Source organism: Eucyclogobius newberryi, unplaced genomic scaffold (genome assembly GCF_026437365.1).
Source record: "Eucyclogobius newberryi isolate DKJ021-1_F unplaced genomic scaffold, fEucNew1.0.hap1 SCAF_2, whole genome shotgun sequence".
In the NCBI taxonomy this organism is placed as follows: domain Eukaryota; kingdom Metazoa; phylum Chordata; class Actinopteri; order Gobiiformes; family Gobiidae; genus Eucyclogobius; species Eucyclogobius newberryi.
The window spans coordinates 48304967-48318775 of record NW_027315834.1 but is presented as its reverse complement, the minus strand read 5'-3'; the positions used below and the strand labels follow the sequence as shown (position 1 = coordinate 48318775).

General features: G+C 49.6%; 1 protein-coding gene across 1 annotated transcript in view; it reads right to left on the bottom strand.

Moving 5' to 3' along the window:
- Nucleotides 1–1336: 1336 nt before the first annotated feature.
- The window catches only part of slc26a5 (solute carrier family 26 member 5), a 40092-nt gene continuing 27619 nt past the window's right edge, over nucleotides 1337–13809 (bottom strand). The window contains exons 11-18 of the mRNA XM_072453319.1: nucleotides 13016–13111; nucleotides 11561–11667; nucleotides 10877–10946; nucleotides 8656–8748; nucleotides 7458–7538; nucleotides 3725–3937; nucleotides 2046–2100; nucleotides 1337–1627 (exon numbers count right to left, since the gene is read on the bottom strand). Coding sequence (XP_072309420.1) covers nucleotides 1491–1627; nucleotides 2046–2100; nucleotides 3725–3937; nucleotides 7458–7538; nucleotides 8656–8748; nucleotides 10877–10946; nucleotides 11561–11667; nucleotides 13016–13111 — 852 coding nt within the window. The 3' untranslated portion in view covers nucleotides 1337–1490. The remainder of the gene's footprint in view (nucleotides 1628–2045; nucleotides 2101–3724; nucleotides 3938–7457; nucleotides 7539–8655; nucleotides 8749–10876; nucleotides 10947–11560; nucleotides 11668–13015; nucleotides 13112–13809) is intronic.

Below are 13809 nucleotides of genomic sequence, written 5' to 3'. Positions count from 1 at the left end.
CCCGACCGTTCATGGGAGGAGCCTGTTGCACGCGCCTCAGTGGGAGGAGCCTGTTGCACGCGCCTCAGTGGGAGGAGCCTGTTGCACGCGCGTCAGTGGGAGGAGCCTGTTGCACGCGCCTCAGTGGGAGGAGCCTGTTGCACGCGCCTCAGTGGGAGGAGCCTGTTGCACGCGCCTCAGTGGGAGGAGCCTGTTGCACGCGCCTCAGTGGGAGGAGCCTGTTGCACGCGCCTCAGTGGGAGGAGCCTGTTGCACGCGCCTCAGTGGGAGGAGCCTGTTGCACGCGCCTCAGTGGGAGGAGCCTGTTGCACGCGCCTCAGTGGGAGGAGCCTGTTGCACGCGCCTCAGTGGGAGGAGCCTGTTGCACGCGCGTCAGTGGGAGGAGCCTGTTGCACGCGCCTCAGTGGGAGGAGCCTGTTGCACGCGCCTCAGTGGGAGGAGCCTGTTGCACGCGCCTCAGTGGGAGGAGCCTGTTGCACGCGCCTCAGTGGGAGGAGCCTGTTGCACGCGCCTCAGTGGGAGGAGCCTGTTGCACGCGCCTCAGTGGGAGGAGCCTGTTGCACGCGCCTCAGTGGGAGGAGCCTGTTGCACGCGCCTCAGTGGGAGGAGCCTGTTGCACGCGCCTCAGTGGGAGGAGCCTGTTGCACGCGCCTCAGTGGGAGGAGCCTGTTGCACGCGCCTCAGTGGGAGGAGCCTGTTGCACGCGCCTCAGTGGGAGGAGCCTGTTGCACGCGCGTCAGTGGGAGGAGCCTGTTGCACGCGCGTCAGTGGGAGGAGCCTGTTGCACGCGCCTCAGTGGGAGGAGCCTGTTGCACGCGCCTCAGTGGGAGGAGCCTGTTGCACGCGCCTCAGTGGGAGGAGCCTGTTGCACGCGCCTCAGTGGGAGGAGCCTGTTGCACGCGCCTCAGTGGGAGGAGCCTGTTGCACGCGCGTCAGTGGGAGGAGCCTGTTGCACGCGCCTCAGTGGGAGGAGCCTGTTGCACGCGCCTCAGTGGGAGGAGCCTGTTGCACGCGCGTCAGTGGGAGGAGCCTGTTGCACGCGCCTCAGTGGGAGGAGCCTGTTGCACGCGCGTCAGTGGGAGGAGCCTGTTGCACGCGCCTCAGTGGGAGGAGCCTGTTGCACGCGCCTCAGTGGGAGGAGCCTGTTGCACGCGCCTCAGTGGGAGGAGCCTGTTGCACGCGCCTCAGTGGGAGGAGCCTGTTGCACGCGCGTCAGTGGGAGGAGCCTGTTGCACGCGCCTCAGTGGGAGGAGCCTGTTGCACGCGCCTCAGTGGGAGGAGCCTGTTGCACGCGCCTCAGTGGGAGGAGCCTGTTGCACGCGCCTCAGTGGGAGGAGCCTGTTGCACGCGCCTCAGTGGGAGGAGCCTGTTGCACGCGCGTCAGTGGGAGGAGCCTGTTGCACGCGCGTCAGTGGGAGGAGCCTGTTGCACGCGCCTCAGTGGGAGGAGCCTGTTGCACGCGCCTCAGTGGGAGGAGCCTGTTGCACGCGTCACACCCGCGTCTCGGGAGCGTGGCTGAAGGTGCGACTCTGACAGTGTAAGACGGCGTCGTGGACCGTGGGGAAGAACACGCTCCGTTCGATCTGTGTGAAGAACTGTAAACGCTGCAGCTCGTCCAGAACGCCGCCTGTGGGAGGGGCAAGAGAGGCAGGTCACGCCCAAGTCTCACGCTTTACATTCCATCACTGACATCAGATCAAACGCTCATGTGTGAGTCAGTCTGCAGTGAGAGTCGGAATTTGTACTTGGGCTTCACACAAAGTATAATGTGTTGTAAAGTATGTAATAAATCTGGATATCAGGATTTTGTCTTTTATAATTGGAGCTAGCAAACAATGATGGAATATTTAATGAAATAAAGGTTGAAAAATGGCCACTTGAGGCTTCTAGATAAACGCTCATGTTCAGTCTGTGTCGCTGTGGGAGCTCGTGCTAGTGCTAATGCTAGTGCTAGTGCTAGTGCTAGTGCCAGTGCTAATGCTAATGCTAATGCTAATGCTGGTCCATAACGTGTCTTTCATGTGGACTTTAACCAAATCACTCACTGTTGCAGCCGGCGATGACCACACTGACCTCGACCGCCGCAAATTCTTTTATGACCTGAAGAGACACAAACTGGAATTAATGACCACGCCTCCTCCTGAGACCACTCCTCCTCCTGAGACCACGCCTCCTCCTCCTGAGACCACTCCTCCTCCTCCTGAGACCACTCCTCCTCCTGAGACCACGCCTCCTCCTCCTGAGACCACTCCTCCTCCTGAGACCACGCCTCCTCCTGAGACCACGCCTCCTCCTCCTGAGACCACTCCTCCTCCTGAGACCACTCCTCCTCCTGAGACCACGCCTCCTCCTCCTGAGACCACTCCTCCTCCTGAGACCACTCCTCCTCCTGAGACCACGCCTCCTCCTCCTGAGACCACGCCTCCTCCTCCTGAGACCACGCCTCCTCCTCCTGAGACCACTCCTCCTCCTGAGACCACTCCTCCTCCTGAGACCACGCCTCCTCCTCCTTAGACCACTCCTCCTCCTCCTCCTCCTCCTCCTGAGACCACGCCTCCTCCTCCTTAGACCACACCTCCTCCTCCTCCTGAGACCACTCCTTTTGCTCCTCCTCCTCCTTAGACCACTCCTCCTCCTCCTGAGACCACGCCTCCTCCTCCTTAGACCACTCCTCCTCCTCCTCCTCCTGAGACCACTCCTCCTCCTCCTGAGACCACTCCTTTTGCTCCTCCTCCTCCTTAGACCACTCCTCCTCCTCCTGAGACCACTCCTCCTCCTCCTCCTCCTGAGACCACTCCTTTTGCTCCTCCTCCTCCTTAGACCACTCCTCCTCCTCCTGAGACCACTCCTCCTCCTCCTCCTCCTCCTGAGACCACTCCTTTTGCTCCTCCTCCTCCTTAGACCACTCCTCCTCCTCCTGAGACCACTCCTCCTCCTCCTGAGACCACTCCTCCTCCTCCTCCTGAGACCACTCCTCCTACTCCTCCTCCTGAGACCACTCCTTTTGCTCCTCCTCCTCCTGAGACCACGCCTCTCGTCCTCCTTCAAGTCATCTTCTGGGGTCAGTGTGTCCTTCAAGCAGTCTTCTGGGGTCAGTGTGTCCTTCAAGCAGTCTTCTGGGGTCAGTGTGTCCTTCAAGTCATCTTCTGGGGTCAGTGTGTCCTTCAAGTCATCTTCTGGGGTCAGTGTGTCCTTCATGTCATCTTCTGGGGTCAGTGTGTCCTTCAAGTCATCTTCTGGGGTCAGTGTGTCCTTCAAGTCATCTTCTGGAGTCAGTGTGTCCTTCAAGTCATCTTCTAGGGTCAGTGTGTCCTTCAAGTCATCCTCTGGAGTCAGTGTGTCCTTCATGTCATCCTCTGGGGTCAGTGTGTCCTTCAAGTCATCTTCTGGGGTCAGTGTGTCCTTCAAGTCATCCTCTGGAGTCAGTGTGTCCTTCAAGTCATCCTCTGGAGTCAGTGTGTCCTTCATGTCATCCTCTGGGGTCAGTGTGTCCTTCAAGTCATCTTCTGGGGTCAGTGTGTCCTTCAAGTCATCTTCTGGGGTCAGTGTGTCCTTCAAGTCATCCTCTGGGGTCAGTGTGTCCTTCAAGTCATCTTCTGGGGTCAGTGTGTCCTTCAAGTCATCCTCTGGGGTTAGTGTGTCCTTCATGTTGTCTTCTGAGCCTTCCAACGTGAAAGTCCCACTCAGAACTCAACCCAACACGACTCGTGCGTTTGGTTTTCACCTGTTTGACAGCTTTGGACGCCACAGAGTCGATGAAGCCGACGCAGCTCCAGTCCAGGACGACGGAGTGGACCGAGGAGCCCGCCACCGTCTGGATGAAGTGGCTTTCCTCCGAGTCTGCGTCCGTTCCCGTCACCTTCCCGTTCTCCTGACCGCTCGGCCGTTTGGGAGAGTCGCCGTGGTGATTGGACACCAGCTCGTGGCTCACTCCTCTCTGCAACGACGGAACGATACGAGAACAAGATCAGCTGCAGACTTCCTCCTCCACAGTAACACTTTCTCTGCACTTCCTCCTCCACAGTAACACTTTCTCTGCACTTCCTCCTCCACAGTAACACTTTCTCTGCACTTCCTCCTCCACAGTAACACTTTCTCTGCACTTCCTCCTCCACAGTAACACTTTCTCTGCACTTCCTCCTCCACAGTAACACTTTCTCTGCACTTCCTCCTCCACAGTAACACTTTCTCTGCACTTCCTCCGCCACAGTAACACTTTCTCTGCACTTCCTCCTCCACAGTAACACTTTCTCTGCACTTCCTCCGCCACAGTAACACTTTCTCTACACTTCCTCCACACTTCCTCCTCCACAGTAACACTTTCTCTACACTTCCTCCTCCACAGTAACACTTTCTCTACACTTCCTCCACAGTAACACTTTCTCTGCACTTCCTCCTACACAGTAACACTTTTTCTACACTTCCTCCACACTTCCTCCTCCACAGTAACACTTTCTCTGCACTTCCTCCTCCACAGTAACACTTTCTCCGCACTTCCTCCTCCACAGTAACACTTTCTCCGCACTTCCTCCTCCACAGTAACACCTTCTCTGCACTTCCTCCTCCACAGTAACACTTTCTCCGCACTTCCTCCTCCACACTAACACTTTCTCTGCACTTCCTCCTCCACAGTAACACTTTCTCTGCACTTCCTCCTCCACAGTAACACTTTCTCTACACTTCCTCCTCCACAGTAACACTTTCTCTACACTTCCTCCACACTTCCTCCTCCACAGTAACACTTTCTCTACACTTTCTCCTCCACAGTAACACTTTCTCTACACTTCCTCCTCCACAGTAACACTTTCTCTGCACTTCCTCCTCCACAGTAACACTTTCTCTGCACTTCCTCCTCCACAGTAACACTTTCTCCGCACTTCCTCCTCCACAGTAACTCTTCCTCCACACTTCCTCCTCCACAGTAACACTTTCTCTGCACTTCCTCCTCCACAGTAACACTTTCTCTGCACTTCCTCCTCCACAGTAACACTTTCTCTGCGCTTCCTCCTCCACAGTAACACTTTCTCTGCGCTTCCTCCTCCACAGTAACACTTTCTCTGCACTTCCTCCTCCACAGTAACACTTTCTCTACACTTCCTCCACACTTCCTCCTCCACAGTAACACTTTCTCTGCACTTCCTCCTCCACAGTAACACTTTCTCTGCGCTTCCTCCTCCACAGTAACACTTTCTCTGCGCTTCCTCCTCCACAGTAACACTTTCTCTGCGCTTCCTCCTCCATAGTAACACTTTCTCTGCACTTCCTCCTCCACAGTAACACTTTCTCTACACTTCCTCCTCCACAGTAACACTTTCTCTGCGCTTCCTCCTCCACAGTAACACTTTCTCTGCGCTTCCTCCTCCACAGTAACACTTTCTCCGCACTTCCTCCTCCACAGTAACACTTTCTCCGCACTTCCTCCTCCACAGTAACACTTTCTCCGCACTTCCTCCTCCACAGTAACACTTTCTCTGCACTTCCTCCTCCACAGTAACACTTTCTCTGCACTTCCTCCTCCACAGTAACACTTTCTCTGCACTTCCTCCTCCACACTAACACTTTCTCTGCACTTCCTCCTCCACAGTAACACTTTCTCCGCACTTCCTCCTCCACAGTAACACTTTCTCCGCACTTCCTCCTCCACAGTAACACTTCCTCCGCACTTCCTCCTCCACAGTAACACTTTCTCCGCACTTCCCCCTCCACAGTAACACTTTCTCCACACTTCCTCCTCCACAGTAACACTTTCTCCGCGCTTCCTCCTCCACAGTAACACTTTCTCTGCGCTTCCTCCTCCACAGTAACACTTTCTCTGCACTTCCTCCTCCGCAGTAACACTTTCTCTGCGCTTCCTCCTCCACAGTAACACTTTCTCTGCACTTCCTCCTCCACAGTAACACTTTCTCTACACTTCCTCCTCCACAGTAACACTTTCTCTGCGCTTCCTCCTCCACAGTAACACTTTCTCCGCACTTCCTCCTCCACAGTAACACTTTCTCCGCACTTCCTCCTCCACAGTAACACTTTCTCCGCACTTCCTCCTCCACAGTAACACTTTCTCCGCACTTCCTCCTCCACAGTAACACTTTCTCTGCACTTCCTCCTCCACACTAACACTTTCTCTGCACTTCCTCCTCCACAGTAACACTTTCTCCGCACTTCCTCCTCCACAGTAACACTTTCTCCGCACTTCCTCCTCCACAGTAACACTTCCTCCGCACTTCCTCCTCCACAGTAACACTTTCTCCGCACTTCCTCCTCCACAGTAACACTTTCTCCGCGCTTCCTCCTCCACAGTAACACTTTCTCCGCACTTCCTCCTCCACAGTAACACTTTCTCTGCGCTTCCTCCTCCACAGTAACACTTTCTCTGCGCTTCCTCCTCCACAGTAACACTTTCTCTGCGCTTCCTCCTCCACAGTAACACTTTCTCTGCACTTCCTCCTCCACAGTAACACTTTCTCTGCGCTTCCTCCTCCACAGTAACACTTTCTCTGCGCTTCCTCCTCCACAGTAACACTTTCTCTGCGCTTCCTCCTCCACAGTAACACTTTCTCTGCGCTTCCTCCTCCACAGTAACACTTTCTCTGGATTTGGACGACTTGTGTGCTTAAACTTACGACTTATACTTTTTAGATGAATGATCCTTTTAATTTTACTTTACCTTAAAGATAAACCGATATATTGGGCAAATATTTCCACTTTTTACAAAATCTGATATTGGGTTGAATTTTTGTTATTTATTTATATGTATTTTTTATGTATTTATACTTATTTTTATTTATCTAAATTTGTATGCATTTGTATTTATATATTAATTAATATGTATTTGTATTTATTAATGTTTTTTTTCTTATATGTATTTATATTTATTTTGCTGTATTTATATGTATTTATTTTTTATGTATTTGTATTTATATATTAATTTAGGTTTATTTGTATGTATTTAGTTTATTTATTTATCTATATGTATTTTTAATTTCTCTATATATTTATTTATATTTTTTTTTATATATTTATTTTTATTTACATATATATTTTTAATTAATTTATATTTTTTATATTTATTTATTTATATATATTTATTTAACGTTTATTTATTTCCTATGAATTATTCAGACTCCTGTTTTTGTTCCTAAGCAGTATTTAACAGTAACTGAACGTATTGCAATTTCATATTTTCTATAAAGACGTTGATGCCACATTTTTATGACTCGAGCTTTGAGGGTCTGGAAGGAAAACGACGCTCTCGATAGATATTACATATATTAGTCTGATATATTTACACATCAATAACTTTACATTAATCAAATCTGCCTTAAGAGTGTGACATGAGGGTCGTTAGCGCTGACTTCTGCGTCGTTAGCGCTGACTTCTGCGTCGTTAGCACTGACCTCTGCGTCGTTAGCACTGACCTCTGCGTCGTTAGCACTGACCTCTGCTTCGTTAGCACTGACCTCTGCTTCGTCTTTGCACTTCTGGACTTTCTTCCTCTGGGCTTTTCTCAGAGCCTGGATCTGCTCCGGACTCACACCCGTCTGGACAGGAAGTCACACAAATGTTAGACAAATGTTAGACAAATGTTAGACAAATGTTAGACAAATGTTAGACAAATGTTAGACAAATGTTAGACAAATGTTAGACAAATGTTAGACAAATGTTAGACAGATGTCGCACAAATGTACACAAATGTACACAAATGTCGCACAGATGTCACACAAATGTCACACAAATGTCACACAGATGTCGCACAGATGTTGCACAGATGTCGCACAAATGTCGCATGGATCTATAATAATATAGTTCCCTCAGTGAACGGGGCAAAATGAAGACGGAGAAAGACAGTTCGAGCTGACGCAGAAGTGGACAGAAATCTACGGGAGACGAGAGATGCGATGCGCTCCGTTGCGCTAATAAACAAACGCACGTGTGTGTTGTATCAGTCCGCACAGGGGAGTGGCATGTGCACGGGGGAGTGGCATGTGCACGGGGGAGTGGCATGTGCACGGGGGAGTGGCATGTGCACTTCCGCCTGCGTTCTCAAATCGCCGAAAAATCGTCCATTGCGCCTTTAAGTCAAGCTTAAGTCGAGCTTAAGTCGTGTTTATGTCGAGCTTAAGTCATGTTTATGTCGAGCTTAAGTCGTGTTTATGTTGAGCTTAAGTCGTGTTTATGTCGAGCTTAAGTCGAGCTGAACTCTCATTCACATGGTGCGGTCACATCAGAGTGTAACCTGCTGGAATAGTAGGAGCGTCCTTATGTTGAAGAATCACTCTGAAAACATGTGGCGTGAGCTGGAATATTGTTTTCCGCAGCATCGACCTGCCTTAGGGTCTCAATGTGGAAATGAACCACGGCTATTGTCTGGGATTAGTTTGAACCTTCATCAAAACGCACTGTTCCCTTCTGTCCTTTACATAAATGCAATAAAAACATGTCCAGGAGCATCAACATAAGAGAGAAGACTGAAAACTCAATGCAAATGTATTTAAGAACCTGTTTGCGGCGCTTCAGACCACAGCCTTTGGGTTTATGGACAAAATAAGACCCTAAAGGAGACGTGACATTTGGCCGTTTGCAGAGAACCTTTGCAAACGGCCAATTACCAGCGCTCAAATCCAATAGTGCAAGTCTCTGCGTGTTCTCGTGGGTCACCTGCTCCTTGAGGCTGGACACGTAGCGGTCACTGTTGGCGAAGTAGAGCGAGGAGTTGTACTGGAACACCTTGATGCCTGGCGCCTCGGTCGCCTGGCAACAAAGACACGAGTCGAGGGATTAAACATGATCAGAATGTGCAAAGGTCTGGGTCTGTTGTAGCTTTAGTGACCCGGGTTATGGGGTCATGACCCTGTAATGAGTCTGTTCACACAGAACCAACACAACGTCTTCTCTGTGAGTAAACAAACAAACAAACAAACAAACAAACAAACAAACATGAAGCGCTCTAAAGACGTGATGTCAGATGAATAATGATGAGGTTTGTTTCTTTCAAAAACCTGGAGAAAAGATCTAAAGTTATGAAGTTGCAGAGTGAAGAAGAAGAAGAACAAATAGTAGAAGAAGTATTAGTAGAAGTACAAGTAGAAGTAGTAGAAGTAGTAGAAGTAGTAGAAGAAGATGTAGAAACAGTAGAAGTAGAAGTAGTAGAATAAGTAGAAGGAGTAGAAGTAGAAGTAGAAGTGGTAAAAGAAGTAGAAGTAGAAGAAGAAATAATACTTGAGTACTTTCACTTAAGTATCTAATAATTTCATTGAGCTACATTTACTTGTATTGGAGTGTTATTTGCCCAGCTGCCACTGTACTTTTACTGTACCTTCACTGTACTTTTACTGTACCTTCACTGTACTTTTACTGTACCTTCACTGTACTTTTACTGTACCTTCACTGTACTTTTACTGTACTTTTACTGTACCTTCACTGTACTTTTACTGTACCTTCACTGTACTTTTACTGTACCTTCACTGTACTTTTACTGTACTTTTACTGTACTTTTACTGTACTTTTACTGTACCTTCACTGTACTTTCACTGTACTTTTACTGTACTTTTACTGTACCTTCACTGTACTTTCACTGTACTTTTACTGTACCTTCACTGTACTTTTACTGTACCTTCACTGTACTTTTACTGTACTTTTACTGTACCTTCACTGTACTTTTACTGTACCTTCACTGTACTTTTACTGTACCTTCACTGTACTTTTACTGTACCTTCACTGTACTTTTACTGTACTTTTACTGTACTTTTACTGTACTTTTACTGTACCTTCACTGTACCTTCACTGTACTTTTACTGTACCTTCACTGTACTTTTACTGTACTTTTACTGTACTTTTACTGTACCTTCACTGTACCTTCACTGTACTTTTACTGTACTTTTACTGTACTTTTACAGTACTTTTACTGTACTTCTGTACCTTCACTGTACTTTTACTGTACCTTCACTGTACCTTTACTATACTTTTGCTGTACATTTGACCTGCTCTGAGTTACGTTCAAGTCAAACAAAAAACACAAATGTAAACTTCAGGCAAAAGGGAAATGGACTCAAACTGCTCCTGTACTTGTACTTGTACTTGACAGAGTACTCACCTCCTCATACTGGACTCAAACTGCTCCTGTACTTGTACTTGTACTTGACAGAGTACTCACCTCCTCGTACTGGACTCTAACTGCTCCTGTACTTGTACTTGTACTTGACAGAGTACTCACCTCCTCGTACTGGACTCAAACTGCTCCTGTACTTGTACTTGTACTTGACAGAGTACTCACCTCCTCGTACTGGACTCAAACTGCTCCTGTACTTGTACTTGTACTTGACAGAGTACTCACCTCCTCGTACTGGACTCAAACTGCTCCTGTACTTGTACTTGTACTTGACAGAGTACTCACCTCCTCGTACTGGACTCAAACTGCTCCTGTACTTGTACTTGTACTTGACAGAGTACTCACCTCCTCGTACTGGACTCAAACTGCTCCTGTACTTGTACTTGTACTTGACAGAGTACTCACCTCCTCGTACTGGACTCAAACTGCTCCTGTACTTGTACTTGTACTTGACAGAGTACTCACCTCCTCATACTGGACTCAAACTGCTCCTGTACTTGTACTTGTACTTGACAGAGTACTCACCTCCTCGTACTGGACTCAAACTGCTCCTGTACTTGTACTTGTACTTGACAGAGTACTCACCTCCTCATACTGGACTCAAACTGCTCCTGTACTTGTACTTGTACTTGACAGAGTACTCACCTCCTCGTACTGGACTCAAACTGCTCCTGTACTTGTACTTGTACTTGACAGAGTACTCACCTCCTCATACTGGACTCAAACTGCTCCTGTACTTGTACTTGTACTTGTACTTGACAGAGTACTCACCTCCTCGTACTGGTCCACAGACAGATACAGAGCCGTGTCGGGCACGTGTCCCAGGACTGCCCTGTGAGGCCTGAGGAGAACAAGCACAAACATCACACAGAACTCAATTAGCTCACACTCCTCTCATTAGTGCGCGAGAGTTGAGGAGTTTCGTGGACTGAACACCGGCTTCAAACGTGACGAGCTGGCACGAGTCACAGCTCGGTGACGTCGCCATGGGAACGGCAAATACAAAGAGATTCAACTGAAGTCCTGTTAAACACGAGGGTCGTTCCTGAGGTCAAGAGGTCAGAGATTTAAACACGTCCAGGCTAAATATTGACCAGGTTTAGACCTGCTTTAGTCCTGGTTTAGACCTGGTTTAGACCTGGATTAGACCTGAATTATACCTGGATTAGACCTGGATTAGACCCGGTTTAGTCCTGGTTTAGTCCTGGTTTAGTCCTGGATTAGTCCTGGATTAGTCCTGGATTAGACCCGGTTTAGTCCTGGTTTAGACCTGGTTTAGACCTGGTTTAGTCCTGGATTAGACCCGGTTTAGTCCTGGTTTAGTCCTGGTTTAGTCCTGGTTTAGTCCTGCTTTAGTCCTGCTTTAGTCCTGCTTTAGATCTGGTTTAGTCCTGGTTTAGTCCAGTTTAACGAGGGTACACGTGGTGCGGCGCGTAAACGGGACGAATGGCTCACGTCTGAGTTCTGTAGACAACGGTGAGAATCCCGAAGGTGATGGAGACGAGGAGGCCCAGGTCCAAACCGAGCAGCACCGAGGACACGAAGGCCACCACCCAAATGCTCTGCAGAAGAGAGGAGGGGTCAGTCACAGAGAGGAGGGGTCAGTCACAGAGAGGAGGGGTCAGTCACAGAGAGGAGGGGTCAGTCACAGAGAGGAGGGGTCAGTCACAGAGAGGAGGGGTCAGTCACAGAGAGGAGGGGTCACTCACAGAGAGGAGGGGTCACTCACAGAGAGGAGGAGGGGTCACTCACAGAGAGGAGGGGTCAGTCACAGAGGAGGGGTCACTCACAGAGAGGAGGGGTCACTCACAGAGAGGAGGGGTCAGTCACAGAGAGGAGGGGTCACTCACAGAGAGGAGGGGTCACTCACAGAGAGGAGGAGGGGTCACTCACAGAGAGGAGGGGTCAGTCACAGAGGAGGGGTCACTCACAGAGAGGAGGGGTCACTCACAGAGAGGAGGGGTCAGTCACAGAGAGGAGGGGTCACTCACAGAGAGGAGGGGTCACTCACAGAGAGGAGGAGGGGTCACTCACAGAGAGGAGGGGTCACTCACAGAGAGGAGGAGGGGTCACTCACAGAGAGGAGGGGTCACTCACAGAGAGGAGGGGTCAGTCACAGAGGAGGGGTCACTCACAGAGGAGGGGTCACTCACAGAGAGGAGAGGTCACTCACAGAGAGGAGGGGTCACTCACAGAGAGGAGGAGGGGTCACTCACAGAGAGGAGGGGTCAGTCACAGAGGAGGGGTCACTCACAGAGAGGAGAGGTCACTCACAGAGAGGAGGGGTCACTCACAGAGAGGAGGAGGGGTCACTCACAGAGAGGAGGGGTCAGTCACAGAGGAGGGGTCACTCACAGAGAGGAGGGGTCAGTCACAGAGGAGGGGTCACTCACAGAGAGGAGGGGTCACTCACAGAGAGGAGGAGGGGTCACTCACAGAGAGGAGGGGTCACTCACAGAGAGGAGGGGTCACTCACAGAGAGGAGGAGGGGTCACTCACAGAGAGGAGGGGTCACTCACAGAGAGGAGGAGGGGTCACTCACAGAGAGGAGGGGTCACTCACAGAGAGGAGGAGGGGTCACTCACAGAGAGGAGGGGTCACTCACAGAGAGGAGGAGGGGTCACTCACAGAGAGGAGGGGTCACTCACACACGCTGGGACAGGAGAGCGTTTGGTCAGGAAACGAGACTAAAGACAGATTAAACTGACGTGGTATTTTTAATCTAATGCATGGGCCATAGGGGATAGGGGCAAACGGACATTTTCTGAGCTGTCCGGGCTCAAATGCAGAATAAAACAGAACTAAACAAATATGAAACTAATGACGAGGAGCAACATTTGACAACATCTGACTAAAACCTCCTAAAAGTGAATTTTAAAACAGATGAAATAAAAGAATAAAGATAAAAACCATGTCGATCTTTGACGTCCTCCACAGCTGAGGAACGTCTCTGAACTGTTTGAACATTCCCAACAGGTTCACCATGATGATGGCCGCCAGCGCCGTCTGAGAGGAGCACACGGGTAGACCTGGTTTAGACCTGGTTTAGACCTGGTTTAGACCTGGTTTAGACCTGGTTTAGACCTGGTTTAGTCCTGGTTTAGACCTGGTTTAGACCTGGTTTAGTCCTGGTTTAGTCCTGGTTTAGACCTGGTTTAGACCTGGTTTAGTCCTGGTTTAGTCCTGGTTTAGTCCTGGTTTAGACCTGGTTTAGATCTGGTTTAGTCCTGGTTTAGTCCTGGTTTAGTCCTGGTTTAGACCTGGTTTAGATCTGGTTTAGATCTGGTTTAGTCCTGGTTTAGTCCTGGTTTAGTCCTGGTTTAGACCTGGTTTAGATCTGGTTTAGTCCTGGTTTAGTCCTGGTTTAGTCCTGGTTTAGACCTGGTTTAGATCTGGTTTAGATCTGGTTTAGTCCTGGTTTAGTCCTGGTTTAGTCCTGGTTTAGACCTGGTTTAGTCCTGGTTTAGATCTGGTTTAGATCTGGTTTAGTCCTGGTTTAGACCTGGTTTAGACCTGGTTTAGACCTGGTTTAGACCTGGTTTAGACCTGGTTTAGTCCTGGTTTAGTCCTGGTTTAGACCTGGTTTAGATCTGGTTTAGTCCTGGTTTAGTCCTGGTTTAGTCCTGGTTTAGACCTGGTTTAGATCTGGTTTAGATCTGGTTTAGTCCTGGTTTAGACCTGGTTTAGACCTGGTTTAGACCTGG